Source organism: Budorcas taxicolor, chromosome X (assembly GCF_023091745.1).
Source record: "Budorcas taxicolor isolate Tak-1 chromosome X, Takin1.1, whole genome shotgun sequence".
Taxonomy (NCBI): domain Eukaryota; kingdom Metazoa; phylum Chordata; class Mammalia; order Artiodactyla; family Bovidae; genus Budorcas; species Budorcas taxicolor.
The window spans coordinates 42,186,223-42,212,350 of record NC_068935.1 but is presented as its reverse complement, the minus strand read 5'-3'; the positions used below and the strand labels follow the sequence as shown (position 1 = coordinate 42,212,350).

The window sequence follows — 26,128 nt, the reverse complement described above, 5'->3', positions numbered from 1 at the left end:
CTTCTATTAAATTAAACCCCATGGGCTGTCAGATTTTTAGTTATAGTATTCAAAGATGAGGCAGGTGTGAACTCCCCCCCCCCCCCCCGGCTCCGCCAGCGGTCCCCAGCTGCCCTGAATGTGACTATTTGTGGGGTAGGTTTGTGAGCTGCGTTGGGAAAAGGAATTGAGGGAAGCCCCTCAGAGAGCAGGAAGAAGAGGTGGATTTTGTGCGGAGGAGGAAGACCTCTTGGGAGGCTCTGGTGGCCAGAGATGAGCTGGACCTGGCTGGGAGAGGGGGGTACCGAGGCCAGGGACCTCCACGCATCCCAAGGAAGGATGGAGAGGTTGCAAAAATCCTAAAGGGAAAAGCCCACTCGGCTGTAGGCCAATGAGCGGCGGGAAGGAGGAGTGAGGCTGGGGAACTTCTCTCGGAGCCAGTCAGAGGGGACGGCTGCTGGGAAGCCAATCAGCGCGCCCGAGCCTGCAGCCCCTCTGCAGTAGTTATGCCAGAGCGCCCTGTGTAGAGCGGCGGCGAGCCGGCAGCTGGGCTGGGCGGCCAGGAGCCACCGCACGCGCTCCGCGTCCTCCTCTCGCGCGGCTCCTGCGGGATCCCAACACTGCGGTACCCCAGCAGTTCCCGCAGCCCCGCGCCCGCAGGCTGGCCACGCGGCCACCACCGCCCCCTGGCCGCGCGGTTCGCCTCGCCCCGCCCCGCCCGGTCCCTCCTCGCCCCGCCCCAATACGGTCAGCCCCGCCCCGCCCCGAGCCACCAAGCAGTTCCCGCCCTCGCCCAGCGCCCAGGTAGCTGCGAGGAAACTTTTGCAGCGGCTGGGTAGCGGCACGTCTCCAGCTCCTTAGGGCCACTGCCAGGCTTGCCGAGTCCTGGGACCTCTCTCGCCCCCGCTGCCACTCTCCCACACTCTCCTCGCTCCCCGCGAAGCAGGATGGCAGGGACCGTGCGCACCGCGTGCTTGGTGGTGGCGATGCTGCTCAGCTTGGATTGCCCGGGACAGGCTCAGCCCCCGCCGCCGCCGCCGGACGCCACCTGTCACCAGGTCCGCTCCTTCTTCCAGAGACTGCAGCCCGGACTCAAATGGGTGCCTGAAACCCCGGTGCCAGGTGAGGAGTCGTCCCTCGCGCATTCCCCGCGCTGGGCGGTGAGCCAAGGGGCGCATGGTGGCCGTAACCCGAGCGCGCTAGCCCTGCGGGGCCGCGATCGTGAGCCCAGCGGCTGAGTACCTGGGAGTGGTCCCCGCGCTCGAGCCCGGCCAGGTCTCCCGAGGAAGAGAAGAAGGGTATCTGTGGACCGTGTCCGCATCTCCCAGGCTCGCTGGGCTGTCAGCGAAGATGCGAGTGGTTGAAACGGCGAGCATGGCCTTCTAGCGGGCGCCCATTTTTTGGGGAGGGGGGCAGGGCGGGAAGGCTGGAGTTGGTTCTCCTAGCCTCAGCGAACTGGCGCCGCACATCCGAGCTAGTGCCTCGGGAATTTGCCACCCTCGCTCACACTTACATGCCAGAATTTCAGCCTCAGCTGGACCGCGGCTCCAGCCATTCTTTCCCCAACCTGCCCTCACGCCCTCCTTTCTGCAGCCTTGGTTCCCGAGGCTCGCGGGCCCAAGTGCAAGCAAAGTTGAGGACAGATCTCCGAATCCGCAGTGACAGGTAAAGACACGCGGAGGGAAACTTTTGAGTAGGAGGGTCCCCCAAATGAGGAGGACCGAGCCTTTTCCCTTCAAAACAGCGTCTGTTCTCTAGGCTGGCAAAATCGTTTCCAAAACCATGCTGCTGGCCGGGGAAGCAAGAGTCCAAAGATGATTTAACTCCTCCTCTTCTCAAATTCATCTGCCTTCTTTACAGGCTGGATCCTGAAGGGAAGATGATTTTAGGTGGAGGAAAGTTTCTGAACGCTTGCCTTTTGTTCAGCACAAGGAGATCGTGTTGTAAGGGCATATTTTAACCTTCCCTGAGCGCTGCCGCTGTCAACAGATGAATATTAATAGCCTTGTGTGATTGACTGTCCCACGGTTGGAGTCCTAAAAGCCTGCCTTAGAATCCAATTAGGACAAGTTGCTACACTGACAATGCAGGCAAGAAGAGTCGGCTTCAAACAGGTTAATTTATCAGAGGTGCGCTCTAAGAAATGGCTGGTTGTATTCACAAACCGTAAAACGTTTGTGGCCTTCGGGGTCTCTTCACCACCCATGCATCCACCAAGGCGCGCGTCCCGCGCTTCCGAGGGATCGGGGAGCAGCCCTCGCCAAAACTTGGCTCGTGGCTCTCAACAAGTCAGGGAGGCGGGCCTGCTGGTTGGGCCAAGTTGTGAATGCGATGCGCGCCCTGTGGGCGCTGCCGGCGAGCGTTCACTAGCGGGAGGTTACCTAGGCAGCCAGCGCGCCCTCAGCCTTTTCTTTAGATGGATGAAAAGAGCCAAGCGAGCCTGCTGTTTAGTTGCAAAGGTAATTGGTCACCCTTTTTGGTGACTGAAATACATTTGCACATACGTTAAATATTGCTTCGCAGGATTTTGCTCTACGGGAGGGTAAAACTACCTCTTCCACTGTTAAGTGTTAATAACATACCACGTGGGCGTGTGCAGGAGCTGTAAGGGGCAACCTATGAATCAGTTCCACAGAGCTGAAACAGCGGGCGAATCTCTCTCCCCTCGAAGTGCCGTGGTAATTAGATTGCTAAGGCCAGAGACATGCTTTTGTTGATAATGTAAAAACTGGTCTTCGTGGGATGAACCCCCACAAGATGAATCGGTCCAAGGTTGGGGCTGGGGCCACACTGGGCAGATTTGAAGCCAAGGAGTAAAGATTGTACTTAAAAGAGGAAAAAAGACCAGAGGGAATGCACAGATACTCATTTAGCAACCCCCCTCTACAGAGACTCAAACAGGCCCTCACCCTCCCTTGCCCTCCCCCAGATCTCTGGCTGCCTGCCTCTTTGCAGCATCTGTATAAAAGTATTGCGAGGGCCCACACACCGTGTGTATGAGATTTGGCCTGGGCTCCCTTCTTACAAGTTCCCTTACTCCTGGCCTAAGGATGGCCATATTCCATGTAGAGAACAGGGACTTGTGATGGAGATTTTTCATTTTCCTCAAGTATCTCCCAAACTCTATAGGAAAAATCATGTTCCGAGTGTCTTTACCATATAAACCCAGCGTTCTCTACTTCACTTCTATTTAACAAACATATGCCCTGTTGAGCACCTTCTATATGGCAGGCACTGTTCTGACTCGCCCTGGAGCAAAGCCAAACTTCAAATATGGTGGATGATACCCACACAGCTACCATATAGCCTGGATTTTCTGGGGGCGGTGCAGATTTCCAATAGCCCTGGCATAAAACCATGTGTCCCAAACTTTAGTTGGGCAAATACGGTCTTTGTAGATACAGAAAGCATGGTGAAAATCCTAATGTCCATGTGTGGAAAGAGCTCATCAGTATTTCAGAGAAGAGATGATAATGGCGGACTTAAATACAATGGCAAGTGCATAATTTCAAAATGAATAAATGTGTGATTTGCTGCTGTCATTCAGTGGTTGGAAATTGAAAAAGAGCTGCAAATTACTTGATAGTTATGAACCATCATGATGACCGCTTGACATTTTTTCCCCTATCTATATTTTAAGCCATGTTCAGTATGCCCGCTCCGCTGTATTAACATTGAAGCTTTCTTTGTCCCGGATAAAATGAGATTTGGTCACAGTAAGGAGAAATCCTCAAGAATGTCCTGTGTCACTTAGGGGGAGCATTTGGGATTGACTGCTAACTTCGACCATTAGCAGAATTGGGTTAGAGTGGAGAAGGTACATTTCTTATGCTAATATGGATGAGACTAAATAGCATTTGAAATCGGCCCGCCTAAATAAATCACTGGTGCTGAAGGACTACACTAGACTTCCACAAAGCTGATCTAAAGCCCTGCAATCTCGTGTTCCCGTTATTTTTGGTGTTCAAACACACAGGATAGCAATTCTAAATGGCATGTCCCCCAAATCCATAGATCTTTTCATACCCCACTTTTTTTTAAAAAACAGGATTTGTAACTTGGAAAGCACCACAGATGGAAACCAGGCACACAGTTAGCATTTGGCAGAAAAATCCATATAACTGACTTTCAGTGCAGCTCTTTTGCCCTTATTTAATTTAGAAAAATTCAGAAAAAAGCCAATGAGCTCATAAGTCTAGATGTTTATTTTGTTTTGCTTAACCTACCCACAGGCGCAATCAAGAATGGATACAATTTTAGGCAAGGAAAGTGAGCTAGTAATCAGACAATGATGTTTCCAATTGTCTCAAGGGAATGTTACAGAAGTCTGAAAAAAAATTCCTCTAAACAAAAATCAAGTGTAATTCACTTTATGAATGCCATACACCACTTTTGGAGGGGGGTGGTGGTGGTGAAGGGAATGGATGGAAATGAGAAAAACAAACCGTGGTAGTGTTGCAACTCCCAGAAGATTGAGGAATCTTGCCTTAGAGGGCCTTGGAAAGTGCAAGAACCAATCCAGAAGGCCAAATGCCTGTATGGGTAAAAGGCAGCCTTGAAGAGCCAAAATCGACTTGGAGTTTCTCAAAATAGATGAAACAACATAAAAATAAAACTCAACATTCTTGAAAAAAGAGAGAGTTTGGTATTCGTTGCTGTTGTTTTAAAGTATGAGAACTAGCAATCTCATCCGGGTTGCCAGCTGTGGCTCCCCAATTAGTTGGAAGCTGTTAGTGGTGCTAAAGCCGGGAGAGAGAATAAGTGAGGCATGGAAGGGTTTCTCTCCCCTGAGATTGCACTAGACATTTGAGTGAGCAGGTGATTTGTTGAAACTTTGGAAAAGTCGTATTACCATGCACTAACTTGGACTAGTTTGGCGAACTTGCTCAGATGTGGTCTGAATATATTTATTACGCTAATTCTGATGACTGGTACCGAGACGTACTTAGAGGGAAGCATCAATCTGAGGAGATGGCTGATGATCGGTGGAGCACCTTAGCTTGAAAGGAATCTCAGATTGCCTGCTCCTTGGCAGGCTCTCTTGTTAGGTGTTGGGGGGTGCCCAGAGGAAGAAGACATAGTCTCTTTTGTCAAAGCGCTCACAGTCTAGTGGGGGAGCATACGAGTAAAGAGGCTTCTCAGGAAACTTGTAGGATTAAATAGGGTGAAAAGGGCTAGAAAATACCTTCAGGAAATTAGCTGAAATGGTCACAATAGCCAGCCTGGTCAATGGGGGAAAAAAAAAAAACACTGAAGAGATGAAGTGGGAGATAGGGAGAAGTCCCTTAATAGGGCCGCCATCTTAAAAAGAGTTTTCTTAATTCTTGGAGCAAATTCTGTTTGTGAGCATTAGGAAATACAGGCATAAGAAGATTTCGATGGATGTTAGATGACACAGATGGTGTCAGTTTGGCAATGTGGTTTTCTTTCTTATGGGCTGGTAGGTTGTATCCAATGTTTTGATGCAATATTTTTGAGCATTCTGCTGCTTCCATCTTTAGAGTTGCAATGTTTGCTGTTCACTGTAGCCTAGAAGGAGGCTGCTTATTACCAACCTGGGAGAAAAGAGGTCCGGATTTGTCTGCTATGAGAAAAGACAGAAAATATGTTTTCTCCTTAAATGGCAGCTATCAATAGGACCACGCCAACTCTAGTGTTTGATGCATATACAAAAGCATGGGTCTTAAGAGGTATCTTATTACTCATTTCTAAGAAAATTGAAGATAATCACTTATAACTTGTGCACATGATACATCATTTGGAAAGAATTTCACTGGGGATCATATTGCTCAACTGAAAAGTTCTGGCATGCTGAATTTGTACATTTTTGTGAATGCTTCCTTTTACTCTGATCTCTAGCTTTTTTTCTGCATATGGTTATTTGTATGTTTTAGATTATAAGCTCCTTAAAGGGAAAGCACTGCATTTGATGCAGTGTGGAGCCCAATGCTAAGAGTACCGTAGCATGTTTCATAAATAATAGATAATAGCATTTTTAGATCATTATGTATTCTTTGATGAAACTCTCAAATCCTTTCTTAAGCTATATGTCATCTTGCTTAAAGTCTAAGTCCAAATTTTTATGAGACGTATTGGGGTATGTGGACAAACTTCAAGCTGCATATATTTTGACTGGAGACTGATTCAGGCTTACCTCAGTTAGCTGGCGACTCTTACCATCAGGCAGGGCTTATTAAGGTTGAGATTAAGGTTGAGTACTCAGAGAACAAATTGAAATTAGCAACATTGTTATGACTGGCTTAGTATCATTAAAGATCAACAATTATTATAGCACATAAATTGTAAGACATCTCTTAAATCAAACTCTCTTTGATTTAATGTCAGCTAGACCTTTCTCACTAATGTTGACATTACCATATTTGGGAGTTGAGCTATAACACATGCATGGACCTGTTGAAGTACCTCACAGGTTTCTGTAACCTGGAATCAGAATTTGTGCACAGCCTCAATTCCAGAGATCACACCAGGAGCCAGCATCTCGTCAGCCCTAGCTGAGCTTCTAAGCGGGTTCGGTGTTTTTTGTTAATCTAAGGTCTAATGGAAAGTGTGTACTGAAAAATCCCCCCTCTTCTGCCCATGTTTAGCAAGTTATCAGGCTTGAAACAGGATCCCGAGCACTCCATTAAGAAATGAGTACCAGAAAATAAGAGTCCAAGTCATGGGCCCCCAACTGGCTTTAGAAAGAGCATAAAGTAATGGGAGTTTATCTCCTGAAACATAATGACAGTAAAAATGTGATTCACAAAGCATCCTGAAGGTGAGCATTATCAGCAGAGAAAATGTGCCTTTTGAAATGCTGTGTGTGAGCGGAAAACGCTCACTCGAACATTACAGTCTTACTTGAATGCCTGTTGAACAATGTAAAGATTTACTTCTCTTCTTCAGATTAGGCCAACTGAATATTAATTATCCAAGTGCTAATTATTAGAAATACTCGTTTGCCATTTTTAAATAAAAATGAATCCAGATTGATTAACAGGGAACGCATTTCCATATTACAGCCTTATTTGAGAGTTTGTGTGTTTTTCTCATGAATAAAAAGGAGTCAATGTTAGGACCAAATGTGTTGCTAGTGTTCTGAACAGTTAATTACGTCTAGTAGCTGAAATTGCATTTATATGCTAGATTAGTAAATCTACTAAGCTCTTTGAAGTATACTTAATAGGCTTATATTGATAAATAATTGATAGGAAGACAGATAAAATACAAGCGAAAGTGGCAGTAAAAAGGGACAGAGAAGTTAAAGCAATTGTAAATGAAACCTCCACCCACTGGATTCCAAGCATTCACCTGAAAGTTGAAAGATGTACATTTCTCAGAAGTGGAAATTTTGAGAGTTTTTAGTATTTTTCAAAACTTACACAGTGAAGCATGCATTTATTCCTTATAAATTCAGCAAAACTTTAGAATTTTAATTGGCTGTTTTGAATCTGCCTTTTGAATATAAGTTTATTACTGGAAAATTAGAAATCCTGATTATGGTATTTTTAAGGTATGTGTTTATAATTATTTATATCTCCTTACTAGATTGTGATTTTCTTAGGGTTATAGGGGCTGTGTTTTATCTTTGTATCCCCAGTGTCTAGCATAGTGCATAGTACAAATAACAGGTACTCAATAAAATTTGTAGGCTAAATAAATAAATGGAATTATAAATGTATTATAACCATAAAATTTCCATAAAGCCATTATGTAAGTAGTTGATTCATTTTTACTAATATACTAAAATTTCTAAAAAAAGGAACTACTTTTTCAGGTCAAAAATCCATTTGTTGCCTATAGGTAAGTGATAAAGGACATTGGTTTAATGCATTTGGCTGTACTATAACTCCCTGGAAAAAGTAGACTAGCCAAGACTTACAAGAGGTAAGTAGTTTGTACTTGTTTACAAGGTTATTTTAAGTAGTTAAAAATAAATTTAATACGTCTACATGTACATAAATGCATATTACATAAATGCATACATTTAACTTCACTTTACAGATCTGTAGTATGCAGTGTGAAAATAATGCAACTGGTGTCAATTACAGAAACATATACTAAATGTATATCAGTTTTTCTTCAGTGTTTGCTGTATCTTACTTATAACATCAAGCTTCATAAATGTACATCTAAAAGGACCTAATTCAAAGTGGATTTGCAGCCATGGGAATTTTATTGAAGTAGTATAAAGGGCCTTATGAAAGTCCTCTTAATTTCTGTATGCATTACGGCATCCTTTTAAAGTTGGCTGGCAATGTTCTTGCAGATACAGGCCCAAGTAGTATAGAAGGGAACAGAGAAAAAGATCATGATTGTTTAAAAATATTAGATTTGAATAGTTTCCTTCTTAATTATGATTCTGTTCTCTGTCTCCCAAACTCTGCATATTGGGATTCTCCATTGCTCTTTGTCAAATTTTGGTTTGGATGATTGAAGCTGAGGGAAACATGATGAAGCCAGGAGAAGTTAGGGTGACAGATACAGGGAGGAGGTAAAAAGCCCTCCCTCTGGTATGTATCAGAAAGTTGACTCACACATAGCAGACTAAAAAGGATGGGGAAACATTTGAACATGGAAATTAACATGTGTGCAGAGACAATACAGAGGTATGCCCTAATTACATTCGGCTCCCAGAATTACCTTATTTGTACTTCTTAGTATCCATGATTTTGAAGTTCATTGTTTATTCATAGTCTCTGACAGACCCTGTGCTCATTGAATGAAGGAGTCATGTTTGATTGTCACAGTATCCTCTAGAGTAGTGAGCGGAGTGCCTTGTACAGAGTTATTATTAAAAGTTGAAAAGAATGTAAGAATAAACACATAAAGACCTAGTTTGGAGGACTTTATCACTGTCAAATGACATCCCAGGATGCCATGTGTGCTAAGTCTCCCAGCCGTGTCTGACTCTGTGTGACCCCATGGACGGTAGCCCACCCGGCTCCCCTGTCCATGGGATTCTCCAGGCAAGAATTCTGGAGTGGGCTGCCATGCCCTCCTCCAGGGGATCTTCCTGACCTAGGGATCGAACCCAAGTCTCTTAAGTCTCCTCCATTGGCAGGTGGGTTCTTTACCACTAACACCACCCAGGACACCCTCAGGATGCTATGTACCTAGAGAAACACTGATTCTCTGAATGCATCATTTTCTAAATTGATTTGTAGCAGAGACTGAGGAAGGGGGGTGGTGAAGTTGAAGCATATTTTTCTATTCTTTGTGACCCTGGGATCCTTGTTGCCCCTCTTTAAAAACTGAAGTTTGACAAGTAGAGAGATTTTAGCTGCAGCTTTATCTGAATGTGGTATTTGTATATGTTTTATGTATATATTAATAGATTATATATGTATAAATATATGTTTCTGTTATTTTGATAGCAACAATTCATATTATGTGTTATTTAAACTGTTTGAAAGTTGTGAGTTGCTACTCTTTGCGGTGGGTGGTCTTTCACAATCATACCTTACATTTGTGTCATGAAAGCTTTGCTTTTATATCTTATGTACAAACAATGCAACCACTCATAAAGTGTCTGCAGTTTCTGAGTTCCACAGATCTGCTTGGTTCCAACAGCCCCCATACATATGTGTATACTTGTACATACACACATGTAAAATATCCCTATAACTATCCACCCTTAATAATCCAGAGAATAAGCCTAACCTGCACTAGGAAGAACTAAGAGGATACAGCTTTTCAGTGCCTGAGTTAACCATTTTCAGTTGGATTCACCCCAAAATGTTGCAGATTTAATTGTCACTGATATAGAGCTACTGCTCATTTATTGAGTTCCAACATTTCTCTAAGTACAGAGATATGATCCTTGTTCAAGTTGTGATGGTTAACCCATACTATGAATTCGGCTCATTTTGGAGAACTACTTCTAGCGCTGGCTGGATTGCATGTTGAGCTCTCTGGAAATGAGACTATGACCCAAGAGATACTTTTCAAGTTAGGTTCCATGGAGTGATTTTATTGGGGAACCACATTTAACTATTTTGAAAAACAGATGGGAATTCTCAGAAAATGAACCTATTAATAATGAACTTTGTATGCTATCTCTGAATAAATATTACAAGGTTTTCATTCATTCTTCAACCAACATTTATTAAGCACTGATTCTATGCCAGGTACTGAGCTAGGAGCTGATGAATAAGATAAAACCACTGCTTAGGGAGGGAGTCAGTAGGAAGACTGTGGATGTCAAGGCAGTGTGATGAGCTGAGTGCCCTGTGGGGATCTGGTTCCTGTTGAATTATGGAAGAGGGTAACCAGTTGCCCTAAGTGGGCTGTCCTGTAAAAGTATATGCAAAGGTACAGAGTTAGTAGACAAAATGAGACATTTGTTGTATTGGACTAGTTTGGATTATTTGGAGTGCAGATGTGGGAAAAGTAGAGGAAAGATGAACAAGAGAAGTAGGTAGGAAATGCTAAGGAATTTTGATGAACTATATCCAAGGATGATGAGGAGCCATGAAAACATTTTAAGAAGAGGAAACACTATTCAGTATGGAGATAACTGGAGAGTGAGTGGTAGCAGAGAGTTTTAATAATGCAGGTGAAAAGGCAGGGCAGTAAATAGGAGAATAAAAGATCAAGTTGAGAGAATAGAGGAAGTAGAATAGACATGACTTGTTGACTGGTTACGAGGATAGAAGGGAGAGTCTAGAACTTCTAGTTTTGCTGGGTGGTGGCCCACAGAGGATAATAGGTGCTCAGTAAATATTTGCTAAATGAATGAGTCAAACATAGGAGGAACGTGTTTTTGAGGGGTAAAATAATGAGTTTGATTTTAAACAGGTTGAGTCTGAGGGGTCCTTTGATCATTGGGGCAGAAATGCCTGGTAGATAGTTGAGCTTGTGTTTTGGATCATAGAAGAGAGAGCAGTCAGGGCTGGAGGTATCTATTCGGACATTATCAGCATGTAGATGGTAACTCAAAACTGGGCATAGATAGATGAGATCACAGGGAAAGAGTGTATATACTCTTCTGGAGTACCAGAGAAGCAGGATTGTGAATCATTAGCATATAGGCTCAAGTTGGAACTCATGGGTGTGGATGATATTTTCCAGGCTTTTGCATGTGACATGTCTTAAAGTGTGTTTTGCCAACATCTGGTGATTTTTCAGGGAAAAAAAAAAAAAACAGCCAAAGACTTTAAGAACTCTCTTGATTAAAAGTATGAGTATATGTTGTCATAGTGCAAGACTTTGCAAAAAAGATAATGTCCTCCAACATACACACACACAGACTTCTGTGTAGAAAAATACATCAGACTTCTATTATTTTTGGTAGCAATAATTAATAATTATGTGTGTCATTTAAACTGTTTGAAAGTTGTTGTTAACTCTTAGCGATGGGTGGTCTTTCACAGTCATACCTTACATTTACGTTGGTAAAGCCTTGATTTTATATATCTTATGTGCAAACAATTCAGCCACTCATAAAGTGTCAGCAGGTTCTGAGTTCCACAGATCTGCTTGATTCCAACATGGAGGTCCCTCTGGCTCTCCTGCTTTGGAGAGAAAGAAAGCTCTAACTGTGTGTAGCTTTGGAGCTCTGGTCTCGATTCCATTTTATACTGGGCCCTGCTGACGAGTCTTTGAAACATGTGGTTCCAGGCAAATACTAGGAATACTTATGTAATTGGGCTGGTCTTTTCCTTTTTTCTTTATTTTTAATTGGAGGATAATTGCTTCACAATATTGTGTTGGCTTCTGCCATGTAACAACATGAATCAGCCACAAACATACGTATTTCCCTTCCCTCCTGAACCTCCCTCCCAAGTGTCTATGGAGATGGGAATTTTTTTGGTTGGTGGCGGGGGGAAGGGTCGTATACTTTTCTGTTTCTCTAGCAAAATGGTTTCTTTAATTTCTCTGTTGCTGAGGTTACCATTTTCATTCAACATAAGCTTGAAACTCCTTGTTCTTCAGTAGCTTTTTTGAGTCTACTTTGATGGACTAGTTTGAAAGGGCACAAGAGCATGGAGACTACAATTCACTGAGTGCCTACTGGATGTCACTTGTTTTATGTTTAATCTCTCAGGCAATCTACACAGCAAAGTTAAAAGGTAGGTGATGTCATCTCCATTTTACAGATGAAGAAACTGAGGCCCGGAAAAGTTTCCTTTCCCCAAGGTTGTTTAAGTAGTGGAGCCAGGATTTACATCCAGATTAGTCTCAGTCCATAGCTCATGCTCTTTCTAGTATTCACACTGTATTATGAGAGGAAAGAATATGGTCTGGATGGATATAAAGTTTTTGTCCTAAATTCCCACCCTCCTTTGACTTTTGTGATACTGTACACTCTGGCTTTCCTTCCTAATTGTAAAACTGATTCTGTCTTTGCTTGTTTATGCTCTTCCTCCCACCCTTCATTAGACACAAGTGTTCCAGTCGGGTTTGTCCTTTGCCCTTTCTGTTCTCTTTGTTCATTCCCACAACCATTCCCATGACTTCATTATCTTCACTGCTTGAATGACTCCCCCGTCTCTTTCCAACCTGACCTCTTCTTTGCTGTCCAGTTCAGTATTTCCCAGTTGCCTGTTGGATATCTCCATCCAGAAGTCCTGCCAGTGCTTCACTTTCAACACAGTAAAAAATTAGTCCATCATTTTCTTTTTCTATCTGCACAAACCTGCCTCTCTCCAACATTCTTATTTCTGGTGATAGCATCTCTGCATGGTACCGAACTTGAAACCTTGAAATCACCTTTGACCTCTCTTTTTATACATCTCACATCCAAATCAGATGGCTGAGTCCTGCAAGTCTGCCTCCATCTTGCCTCTCACTCTTATCCTGTTGACATGTGAGCCCTCTATTTAAGCATAACAGGCTGCTAACTCATTACTGAGAGGATCCTGTAGTTGTCTGCCTTCAAGCCTTTACTTATAGACCACCTGACTATCTTCCTCTCTTTGGTGCCTGTGGCCATCTTACCCATTTTTCAAGGTGTCAGTGAAATGTCATGTTCTTCATGAATCACTTTATGATTCCCCAAGACTAAATGTGATTGTCCCTTTGAACCCTGTGATCATTGAACTTCTATGGCCTTGGTTCTTCTTTGCTCTTGTAATTATTTATATACTTGTTTCTTATTAGATCCTTGCTCATTAAAGTGTGGCCCTTGGACCAGCAGCATCAGCAGCATCTGGGAGCTTGTAAGAAAATGTAGAATCTGGGTTTCAAAACAGAAAGAAAAAAGCAGAATCTCAGGTGCCACCCCAGACCTACTGAATCGGAATTTCTATTTTTTTAAACAGGATTCCCCCAGGTTACTTATATGCATATATAAACTCCTTGAGGGTAAGAACATTGGAGCACTTAAGAGAGGGTCTTGCATATAATAGATCATTGTTCTTTTGACTTCTCAAGTTTGTGCTCTGCTTCAGCTGTTTATTCACTGATGCGTGGGGTGTGGGTGGAAAGGAGGGTGGGAGGAGGGGGAAGGAGAGAGAGATTCGGAGAGCATGGGAGGAGAGGGAGAGGATGTAGGGGTGTAAGAAAGTGAGAAGAGGTAGGCTAGAGAGAGCCTACGGGATCTTTGCTCATTTGCTAATAACTACAACTAGTTTGGAAAATAGTCTTTGCTCCCCTATAGTCTAGGCCTTGGCTTAATTTAACATGGCCAGAGGCAGTATCTCTTGTGATTATTTTGCTCTTACTCTAGGGAACTAGGAACTTCCCTGTAGTTCATAAGAATCTGCTTGCAATGCAGGAGACCCGGGTTCAACCCCTGGGTCGGGAAGATCCTCTGGAGAAGGGAATGGCAACCCACACCAGTCTTCTTGCCTGGAGAATCTAGAGCTTCCCAGGTGGCGTGGTGGTAAAGAATCCGCCTGCCAATGCAGGAGACACAGGTTCCATCGCTGGGTCAGGAAAATGCCCTGGAGGAGGAAATAGCAACCCACTCCAGTACTCTTGCCTGGGAAATCCCCAGGACAGAGGAGCCTGGTGGGCTGCAGTCCATGGGGGTTGCAGTGTCAGACGACTGAGCATGCGCATGCCCTAGGGAAGTAATGGTCCCCACATTCTCTTTTGCTGCAGTCTGTGGTGTGTCTTCTCTGACCATCTCCAGAAGTCAGAGTGGAGCCTGTGAGGAGTTTCAGAGAGCCACAGGGGAACTGTGCTCAGTGTTTCAAATAGTCCCTTCTGTTTTCAGAAACAGATTTTCTGCTTTGTTTTCAAACTTCAAAGTCTATTTCTGAAATAAGGTTTATTTTCCCCCACGGAATTCTGAAGGTTTTATACAAGTGTTAATTTCTAAAACCCAAGTCATTTCTTGCCTTTGAAACTTCAGTGCTGTGGGTCAATTTAATAACGTCGCCTGAAGGTTCTTTTGGCCTTCAAAAGCTGTCAGATTGCCGTTTTTGTTCTTTGAGAGAGTGAGGTTGCCTCATTCACAATGCCTGAAGGTGATGTTGGAATCAACATTTATTGTTATTCAGAGTCTTCCCCCACCCCTCAACAATATTCAGTTTTATTTTCAAGTGAGGTCTTGGTGGCCGCATGATGTTTTACCAACTAACAAATTCCCCCAAGCTCGGGAGCATTCCATAGAGGAGTGATAAGTAGCCCAAGTTCCTCTGACACCCACAGTAAGGGCAAGAGGGAGTGCTGTGTGTGCTTGTCTTCCTTTTTCGCCTTCCTCTTTCCCACCCGCACGCTCTTTCAAGTGGTGATAGTTTAGAACAGAAGGTGTTTTATGGTTTGCTATATTTATTGAATGGTTTTGTGTTTCTTGCTCTCTTAAAAAGATGAGTGGAATGCTTTGTATTTTCCTCACTATATTTAAAGTGGCGTTTCCTTTTCCTATTGCTTCTGATTTCCTTTTCCCCCCTCTTTCCCCCTGTCTTCCTCCGCCTCCTCCACATCCGCTTGCCCTCAGTGAATCTGGAGAGAAAACAGGCTTTGCATTTCTGCCCACATATTGGGTTGGGGCACCTGGTTACTTCTTCTCTGGGCTATTGTGAAATTCACTTCCTTAGTTTGGAAATGAAGAGGTCTAAAATGTGCACTGATGAATTTACACTCCACTTTCTAAGAACTCTGAGTAGTTAAGAGGCTTCTTGTACAGATAGAACAAGGCTAAATATATCTGACTTGAATACCTCTGATCGTTGCAATATAGTTTACATTCACTCTTACTTTGTCATAATTCTCAATGAATGCAAATTGCATCTGTTCTTACACGGAATGCCTTTCCTTTTTCTAGGGTTAAGGGAGCCACGGGGTAGAACTGCCACCTACCTTGTAGGCTAACCAAACTGTAGTCTGCTTTTCCATGATGAAGGGATCACATTTCAGGACATTGTTTCATTTGTAGGATTTTAGTGGCCTAGTTTCAAATTTGACTGCAGGTTACAGAGTGTATTCCAATTGGAGTATTCTGTGGTATTTTTTTTCTGTGTGTTTACACTTTGGGGATCTTGGGTTTGTCCTATATCTATTATCTCTTCCAAGCCTGGCCAAGGTTGTTAGGTTATGCAGTTATGTATAAATATTTAACAAGATAAGTTAGACAAAATGTGCTTAAAGATACTTTCACCCTCCCCCCAACCTCCTCATCACACCAGGCCCCAGCTCAGTTTTTGTGTGGACTCACAGATGGTTGCTTTATCTCACATGTTTAGATTTGGAAGACATTCCTTTGCACTTTGCTTGATGGACACAGTGAAATGGAAGCTTTTCACTCAGTCTTGACTACCAAAATGGTAGCACCGAGTAACAGATAACATTAGGCTCCTCTTCCTATTTTTTTTTTTCCTGACCAGTTATCCAAACTCCCCGAAGCCAGAAGAGTTTTAAGCATGAGATTGTATGTTTTTTAAGAAAATATTTTGGATAAAGACTAATGCTCTCAAGTCCGGAATAACAATTAGTACCATTCATTAATCAGGGGCATGTTTTGACTTTGAGTCCTGGCAAGGAAATATAAACTGTGAAAGTCACACATATATATGAACCTCAGGCAAATTTATGACTTGTCAACCTTTTAAGGTTAAATTCTTAACCCCAAATCGGGGCTGGCTTTATATGTGGAGTTTGACACATTCCTCTGGGCCACTGAACACCCCCCTCCCTGAGCCCTTTGCTTAACAGCAGCTAATGGCCTAATGAGCAAGAAGGATTTCTGCCTCTTATCAGCTGCCTAAACAGCAACAGGAAGGCTGATATACAGAGTACAGGTCAAAACCTGAGTTCTTGAACCAAAAAAACCACAGGGTCAGTTAAAAACTCTGGATATATGGCATCGTTATAGTCATCAATACCTGTCAGTAAAGGAGCTGGACACTTGAGTTCAAACAAATAGTTAATAGTTGTCAAAAGCATGAACAGTCTAATTAATTTTGCTAGTAGTCCTTTCCTTCTTTGTTTAGTTCTTCTATAAATAGCCTTCATATAGTCTTTAATGAGCTTTTAGTTTGTGCCTGGAAGTTGTTATGGTCATGCGGCAGGAGTGTTTGATTGTCAGATGGTGATGATGATGGAGGCAAGGGTATTTATATTTTGGCCCCGATTTTGGAAGGGGCTGCCAGATAAAGGTAAATAGATCTTTACTACTACTTTTCTTCCTTTTTGAAATGGAGTTTTTGAATAAATACACACTCAACTTGCCACAGAGTCAGAGAAACCTTTGTGATTCTTCACATTGTACTCAGACCTTTTTAAGGAGAAAAGAGTCATGGCTTGTTTCTTAGATCCACTTGGAATCCAGGCTCAGACTCACATAGGATAAATATTTTAGGGGATTCAGTGCCCATCATAGTGAAAGCCCCTTGACTTTCATCTTCCGCATTTGCATTTTTTCAGAGACAATAATGAAAACATTTTTTTTTCAGATTCCGTTCCGTTATTGAAAATCCTATTTACATAAACAGGCATTGTTGTGGCTTAGGGAAGAATGTGGGGTCCCATTCTTTAGCTCCTTGTATATCTTTGCTAAGGCTTGTCTAAATAGAAGTAATGACGCTTTAGTCTAAGCAGCTTTTCTCATTTAGGTAAGCAGGGTGGTTTGAAATTTCAGTTTACTAGATAATTGAGTTTCTTCTTAATTATTTCAGGCATGCAGGTTGCTCTCTTGATAGCAAAGACCTTAAAAATCTAGTAATCTCCTCCGGCATCCATTGGGTAATAAAATCCTGTGCATTTTCAGGGGTTAATTTTCATGACAATTGTGTATCCCCTCCCTACCCACAACTCAACCCCCACTCCTGAAGAAATTCTGCTATTAGGGCTTTGATCCCCTCACATTTGCAAAAAACACACTTAAAAAATATATAAGGATGATGCTGGAATAACTGGATCTAGAGGAAATTTAAATATATTCAGATTCATGCTCATTACACAACTTTCATTTAGCATTTATAATAGCCTTGTCATATTCTTCAGAAAATCATCTGCCTGACTTTGCCAGACTTGGTTTTCTGCCCTGAATGAAAAACTGAAGATCAGCAAAACTGGGGCCTAACTATCCCCTATTCTATCCTATTTCTCGAAAAAAAGAAAAGAAAGGAAAAAAAATAAAAGAAAAAGAAAAATTCTCACAGGTCATCTAGTGCATAGTGAGGTGAGGAAAAACCTTAAAAAAAACAACTCTGGCAGCCTTCACATCTGCTATTCATTCCCACTGGTGTGACTTCAATTCAGCAAGTTTTTATTGAGCACCTGTGCTGGGGGCGGTGCTAATAATCATTAACATTTATTGAGCCAGGCGCTGTGCTAAGCCCTTTATGGGCAACATCCCATTTAATCTTTACAATAGAACTACCAGGTGGGTATGATTTCTCCCATTTTACAGATAAGGAAAACGGAGGCTTACAGAGATTTAGTGACTTGTAACAAGTTTGAATAACCACGAAATGAATTAAATCTACTTAGGCTGGTTTCAGAGCCATGTTCCTAATCAGTACTCTTGTGATGGGCTCAGCATTTCTGGGGATTATTTTTGAAACCAGTTTTGAGACTCCAGTATATGTCAGGTACTAGGGGTTTGAAGTAAAACAACAGCAACAGCTCTACTCTCTGTTCTTGATAGGGGAGGCAGACATGGAGACAGATGAGGACCAGGCTTAGAGGGGTCTCTGTATCTGTTGAGGGTAAGGAGGAGGGCATGGGAAGAGCGAAGGCTTGAGTCTGTGGGAATGCTTGATTTTCCTGTTCAGTGAAGGTTATCATCTCTGGGTTGATCTGCCTCAGTGATTGCATCAAATGGTTTCCATCACTGCCCTAGTTGTCTGTAGCATCAGCTACCTTGAACCCCTGTACTCTTTAGATATACATGCAGGGTCAGCATGGTTTGGGGAGAATTGGCCCCATAGTTCCCATATTGTTTCTACTTTATTTCAGTTCTTTCTTTTAAAAAAGTAAAAATTAAATGAGGCAGATATTTCCAAATCAAATTACTGTGGTCTCAAGAGCTGGTGGCTTTCTGAAGGCAGGTCATATAAGACTAGCAGCTCGCAGGGAGGTCCTAGATCCAGGCTTAGTCTTTCAGCTTGATTTGGAGCCCACACTGGGCTCTGGAGAGCTCTGTATCTGAATCATCCTTAGCCAGACAGGAGAATGAAGTTACTATTAGCAATTTTTGAGTTTTTCAGTGAAATCCTGGGATGAGAAGGCAAATCCTCAAATCACCTGTTTGGGTAATTTATTTTTGTTTTTAGTAGCTCCCGAAGAAAGCAAGGAGGAAAAAAGTCACTACTGAGCATCACGGAACCATCTTTTAGGTGTTGCAGTAATAACTTAAAATTTCCTCAATTTTTGGAAACATTTGGTTCAGGGCAAAGTGAATTCACCAACGTGTGTGTGTGTTTGAAATAATATTCTTTAGTTTCCAATCTCAGCTTATCCCAAACTTAAGTCTCCAAGTGTCTTATAGCTGATTTGCTTGCCAACTCCTCTCCCATGCACTTTCACCTTCATTAAATCTCTTCCACAGAAGGGGTTGCCACCAAGTCTAGACTTCAGTAACACACAAGAGGAGGGCCAATTAGTGAAGATTTTGATTCGTATTACATGAGAGTCGGGGGAGGAGGAGGAGGAAAATCTGTCCTTCCCAGTCCTTCAGATACTAAAGTTCTAACATAACAGTATGCTGAAGATGTATAAAATTACTGGAGCATTTACACAGCTATTCCCCAAGATGGCATAAATGCCACAGCACTAGAGCATGTCAGTGTAGACACTCAGATCAGCTGAAGGATAGGAAAAAGGAAAAGATCAATAACGTTGCTTCTCACTAAGGGATCAAGAGTGAGGGTTTGATTTTCTTTTGGTTGGATTTTACTCAAGTGCAATGTGTCTGTTGTACTAACAAGGCAACCGGCTCCCTTTTCCACAGGTTCCTATCATAGGGAAAGGGGAAAGATAAAATAGAGGGCACAGATTATTTACAGTGGCTGAGAAAGTAATTACAAGGCGCAATGGCTTGAAACTGAAATTTAGGTTAGCCATTAGAGCTGGGAGAAGCATCTTAACAGTAAGGGCAATTGGGCATTGGAAAGATTTGCTTGGTAGCTGGTTAAACAGCATCTCCAGAAGTGCTGGAAGACTAGGGCACCTATAATGTGAAGAAAGACGATGGGATATGCCAGCTCTCTTTGTGGTTGTTCGGTTGCTAATAGCTTAAAAGTCTTTTTCATGTATATGAAATACATCTAATTTATCAGACTTAAGAAAACAAACAGGAATTTCCCTGGAAGTCCAGTGGCTAAGACTTTGCACTCCCCATGCAGGGCGCCCAGGTTCAATCCCTGGTCAGGTAGCTACATCCCACACTCACCAACTAAAGAGCCCGCACGCCGCAATGAAGATTGAGGATGCTGAGTGGTATAACAAAGATCTGGTACAGCCAAATAAATAAATACTTTAAAAGATAACAAACACATTTGAGCACTGAGAATGAGCCATTTGGATTAGTCTGAGCACCTTTCTAACAACTTTTCTGTAATACAAGCCAAGGACTAAGGCAATATTATTAGTTTTTGCTTCTGCAAGATGTCTGTTTTATGGCTTGGGACTAATGCTGTTAAAGTGATATTTGGGTTTTGTCAGTAGGACTTTCTCAAGGCTGAACATAGATAAAATTTGTTTTTTGTCCCTTTTGATCTTTTTTAAAACTTTCACTGTGACTGTCCAGGTGTTCTGGGTTAACTCCCACTCCCTCTTTCCTGTGCTGAAGGAAGCTCTCACATAAACTCTTTAGGTTTGAAGTAAGAGAATTAATTACTCAAGAAGTGTTACACTTTAAGACAACACCTGATGAAACTGCTTAATCAAAGTAGTAACTCATTCATGATGAAACATTGAGACATTACCAGCCAGATACTTGGGGAGTTCCCAGGTGGCTCAGTGGGTAAAGAAACTGCCTGCAATGAAGGAGATGCAGGTTTGATCCCTGGGTTGGGAAGACCTGCTGGAGAAGGAAATGGCAACCAACCACAGTATTCTTGCCTGGGAAATCCCATGGACAGAGGAGCCTGGTGGGCTATGGTTCAGGGGGTCACAAAAAGTCAGACATGACTGAGCAACTGACCACACACACATAGGCAGATACTTATAGGTGGTAGAGAGGAAAGCATACTAGTTTCCTTGGGCTGTCATAATAAATTACCTCAAATTTTGTGGCTTAAAATAAATGAGTTTATTATCTCATAGTTCTGGAGGCCAGAAGTACAAAATCAAAGTATCAGCTGAATTCCCTCCATAGGCTGTAAGAGAATCCTCCCTGGCCTCTTCCAGCTTCTGTTGGCTCCAAGCCTTCCTTGGCCTGTGGCTGTATCAGTCCAGTCCCTGCCTCCATCTTCACATGGCCTTCTGTTCTTCCTGTATCTCCTCTGTGTGTGTGTTGTTCATAAGGACATGTCATTGGATTTAGGGCCCACCTAGATATCCAGGATGACCTCATCTCGATATCTTTAATCACATCTTCAAGACCCTTTTTTCCGAATAAGATCACATTCACTGGTTCTAAGGGTTAGGAAGTAGACATCATCTTTTTAGGGGTACCAGTCAATCTCCTATAGAAGAGAACTTTCAGGGCCTCTTGAATCATACCAATTTACCAGAGCTTTCTACTCTAAGGGTAGCTTGTTCTAGGGAAGCTTAAATTTGGCTGTAACATTTCAGTGTGTTTCCTGAAGGGGATGTGGGTGGCAACTGCTGTTAACCCACTTTCTAAATGGGAGTGAAATGACTTACCTAGTCACGCTGGATCAGAAGAAGAGTTCTGAAACAGAGTAGGCTACCATATTATTATTCAGCATGGACTTGGTGTCTTAACTCTTGGCCTTATTGGGTTGGATTTTTTTCTTATAAAAATATATCTTTTTCTAAACACTTTAGCTATAAGAAGGCAATCATTGCTTATTAACCACTTGAAAAACCTTTCAGATCCTTTTCAGGCGATCTGTAGGGTCAAGGTGGTTGGTGTGTTTTCAATCTAGTTTTTGTGGTTTGCAGAAACATCAGGTACAGGGATTTTACAAACCAGAGACATCTGTGAAGCAAAAGATTGCTTTTTTTAGGGTCAGGTATACTGAGTCTTGGGCTTCCCTGGTGGCTCAGTGGTAAAGAATCTGCCTGCAATGCAGGAGCTTCAGGAGACACAGGTTCGATTCCTGGGTCGGGAAGATCCCCTGGAGAAGGGAATGGCAACCCACTCCAGTATTCTTGCCTGGAGAATTCCATGGACAGAGGAGCCTGGTGGGATACAGTCCATGGAGTTGCAAAGAGCTGGACATGACTGAGTGATTAAACAACAATTCTTAATCTAGAATGGGCTCAGTGATTATTGATTAACTGATAGTTGGGAACTTAGACTCTCAGACCGGAAATTATCTATGCAGTCATCTAGTGAGGCCCAGATTTGAAAAGGTTTTTGGTTGAGTTGTCCTTGGTAGCAGAGCAGATAATAACACTTTAGTCTTGATACAGAGGGTTCTTTCTTTCCCCCTGCCCCAGTGTGATTTCATACACAGGGGGAATGGCCTAGCACTTAGATTGGCCCTAGGTTGTTGAAATTCTCAGCTATGCTTCAGGTCTACATGTTTGAAGACTGTATCTGAAAAATAAAAAGTATACATTTCCTAAAATATGGGATTTCTGCTACTTATCTGAGTAGAATAGCAATTAGTGAAAGAGCGACTTGGGAAGACAGGAAAATTGCCTTGGTTTAGTTCTTCTGGCAGATTTCTAAAAGATTCTTTATCCCAATTGGTATATCCTCCAACCCTATTTTGTTTTTATTAGGGGTTTCCCCTGTCGAAGTAATCTATGTGGGTGGGAGGAGGGTGGAGGAAGAGAAGAGGGGAAAAGAGGAGGAGGAGAGAGAGATCTCCATTTTGGGCTCTGAGCATTCTTCATTTTCCCTGGAATACTGTTTTACAAGTTGCTCTAGTAGCATCAATTGGTCTGACCTAGTTCCTTTAAAATTGAACTCTCTTGAAGTTCTGGCCTTGGTTTCAAGTCAAAGGGGAGGGCCTGAAGCCCAAACCTCAGTGAGCCCCTTGAGATACAAAGATGAGTCAGTTAAGGGTCTTTGCATCAAGGAACTTAAATCTAGCAAAGATAAGGCATGCAAATATAACCATGATGCAAGCTACACAGTGTGAGAAGAGTCTGTGTAAAGGATGTGAAGTGCTACGGGAATTCAAAGGGTAGACAGCTTGTGCAGGATGGAGGACATCTCTGCTTCCACGAACACTTTTTCCTGTGAGAATCCAATCCAAAGATAACTCAGAGTCAGTGATACCTCAGTAAAGCCGGAAAAAGTATTTAAAAGGACAACAAAACAAAAAGTAGCCAAAGATAACTAGGGATCATCTTGTGGCAGGGCTCATATCACTCCTCCTCATCTGGCCCCAGCCACTTTTCACCAGCTTACTTTTGCCTCTAGCCTTACCAGTTTCCTTGGCAATGCCTCAATATGCCACCCCTTTCATACCCCTGTGCACTTGCTCTGTTTTAAGAAGGAGAAGGTTGCAGATATATATGTTAACAATATCTCTGTAGGGCTTAGATGGAAGAGCGTGTAGAGGCAGGAAGGCCAGTTTGGAGGCTGTAATAGTTTTCCAAGTGAAAAGAGGTGAGGGTGATAAGGCAGAGATGGAAAGAAGGGGAATGATGAGGGATATTTAAAAAAGCAGAATCAGTAGGAGTGGGCTTCCCTTGTAGCTCAGTTGGGAAAGAACCTGCCTGCAATGCGGGAGACCCGGGTTCGATTCCTAGGTCGGGAAGATTCCCTGGAGAAGGAAATGGCAACCCACTCCAGTATTCTTGCCTGGAAAATCCCATGGACAGAGGAGGCTGGTGGGCTATAGTCCGTGGGGTTGCAAGAGTTGGACACGACTTAGCTATAGCCAGTGACAGTTGACTATAGGGGAGAAAGGTGAATGAGATGTCCTGAGTGATCTAGAGGTTTCCTGTTAGTTTGGGAGTCCATTTCCTGACCAGTCTGTGAACTCCAGGGCAGAGACTATGCCCTGTTCATTATTGTATTCCTTGAGTTGGGCAGAGACTCTAGCTCAGAGTAGGCATTCAGTAAATGTTGGATGAATGAATTGTTCACCACTTTGGCAGGCTGCATGTAATCAGTGAATTTGTATTCCCAGAGCACATGTTGATGGCTGGTTGGCAATATGGTCCAGAAAGAACCTCTTTGTGGGAGAGTGTAGCGATCAAGGGATTCAGCCTTTACTGGGCATGAAATGATACACAATTAATTGACAGTTGGCAGTAGAGATAAAGGTAATTCGTTCTTTAATTCTTAGGCTTAGAGAATGGCTTATCTCCAGGGTTGCTTTAAACTCCCAGTACTCCAGTGTGGTAGCGACATTTTTGGCCTGCCTTTTACAGAGGCAGAATCTGTGGCGGCCCCAGGCATGATCTTTGATTTAAAGTCTGTGCTCGTGATACCCAGGTGTGCCCTCTGTAAGGTCATGTTCTTTCAGGCTAAATAATAGAAGAGTAACCTTCATCTGGGTTCCCTAAGACAATTTCTTCTACCAGCAATTCTCACTTCCCCATTGGTTTCAGATGCAGCCATTTCTTTCATCTGTATTCCTATCTTGATTAGTAAGAAATTAATGAGCGTATAAGATTTGATTTAGATAATGATTAATTATGGGAAAAGGCACCGTTCTAACAGCAAGTCACTATTGTATGCTAAGGAAATTAGTTAATATTTTTGGATGGCAAATTGACTTGTCCTCTGTTTTAAAAAAAACCTTTTAAAAATGGTTGATATGGTTTTTTTTTTGGTTCATTAGTAGAGCAATCTGCACTTAATCCTTTGGATAATTCTAATAGGCATCTACTATTTTCCCAATAAGTCATGAAGCAACCAGTTTTGGATATCATTCATTTCTTTGCTTAATATTACTTTAATGGTAATATTGCATTATTATTTTTAGCACAACATACCTTTGTTAGCTAAAAAAATCTGCTGTTCATAAAGCAGACCTTGGCAATAAAATATGTCAAATCATCACACACACACACATGTATATGGAAAAGATTTCAATTTTCATTGTTACTGAGCCCTGACGATTTATTCTCTTCTGTTGATGTTTGAATATGTTCTATCTGCTTTTAGAAAAGTATGAGGATAAAGGTCCACATTAATATTTCTTCTGTTCTTTAGTGTGTTTTCAAATGTGATTTTTGACAATTTATGGTCATTAGCTAAAATTGCAGTGTAGTAAAATAACCAACATGTAGAACATAATAAAGGTAATTAGAGCATCAGAGGGCTGGAAGTGACCTTGAGGGGTTATTTCGCCCATTTCCCAATTTCAAGCTTTAAGACTAATCTTCCTAGACAGCACCCTTCATCATATTATGCCTCTGCTTGAGACTCAACCGGGGTTCTTTATTGTCTGTACAGTCAAGCTGATAGTCTTTTAACTCCATTCCAGGCCTTTCAGACTCTGGCCCCTCTTGTCTGGTAAGCTAGCGACACCCCAGATTCTAGCTTTCCTCCAGACAGGTTAGTCTTACCCCACTATTCCACTGGTGCCAAACACATTTTGCCCATTGGCCTCATCTTTGACTGTTTAGCTTTAAGCCCCACCTCCTCTTGGAAGTCTTGTCTGACCTCTAGAGCCTCTGGCATTTACTTATATAGCAAATGTTGTCTATATTTCATATTTTAAAAAATCAACTGTATTGAAATATAATTTACAAATAACAAAGTACATTTTGAGTGAAGAATTTACTGAGTTTTGACAAATTTATATACCCATGTAACTACCACCCCGATTAAAATATAGACTATTTCCATTCCCTCAGAAAATATACTGCATATTTTTTCACCTAACCATATATCAGCTTTAACTGTTCTCTAGCTATTTTTGTGTGTGAAAGTCTGGTCTCTTAGCATGAATTTATTTTTTGTTTATTTTAATTTTACTTAACATATATTGAATATTTACCTTGTACCAAGTAGGCTAAGAGCTTCATATACATAGTGTTACTCAGTCCTTATAACAACTTGGCAGGGTAAGTGCTGTTGATAATAAGAATTGAAAAACCATGTATAGGTTAAATAATCCATCTTTGCTTGCAAGCTGGTAAGTGGTGGGGCTTAGGACTAAATTGTAAACTACTTGACCAGAGGGGCCATAAGTGTTTTGCTCCTTCCTGCCTACTAGTGTCTTACAATGATGTAAGGCCGTTAAAACTTACTGACTTAGAATAAAATCCAATAGAACAGATGCATTTAGACAGCCTCATACACAGTGTTCACTGTCCCCTTCCAATTAGAGACCAGGCTCAGGCCTGGAATGGGGTCTCCAAGTGAACGTGGTGCTGACGTCCTGGTACTGGCAGAAGTGGCTAAGGGAATCCAGAGCAGTCTAAAATGTCAAGTCTTTGATTGGAGCCAAAGAAAGACCAAGAACTAGGCCCGAAGGAAAGAGTCTGTGTTATGGGCCAAGAAGGTAAGGCTGGGGAACTTCACTGCTGGTCGAGTAGCTAAAGACTCCATGCTCCCAATGCGGGGGGCCCGGGTTCAGTCCTTAGTCAGGGAACTAGATTCCACGTGCCACAATGATGAGTTTGTATGCTGCAGCTAGAGATCCTGAATGTAACTAAGACCCAGCACAGCCAGATAAAGAAATAAAAGAGTGCAAGGCCTTAGGTAGCC

General features: G+C 42.4%; 1 protein-coding gene across 1 annotated transcript in view; it reads left to right on the top strand.

Annotated features, from left to right (window-relative positions):
* Positions 1 to 870: 870 nt before the first annotated feature.
* Positions 871 to 26,128, top strand: part of GPC3 (glypican 3) — a 459,461-nt gene continuing 434,203 nt past the window's right edge. Inside the window, exon 1 of the mRNA XM_052663043.1 lies at positions 871 to 1,101. Within this exon, the coding sequence (XP_052519003.1) occupies positions 927 to 1,101 (175 nt within the window). The 5' untranslated portion in view covers positions 871 to 926. The remainder of the gene's footprint in view (positions 1,102 to 26,128) is intronic.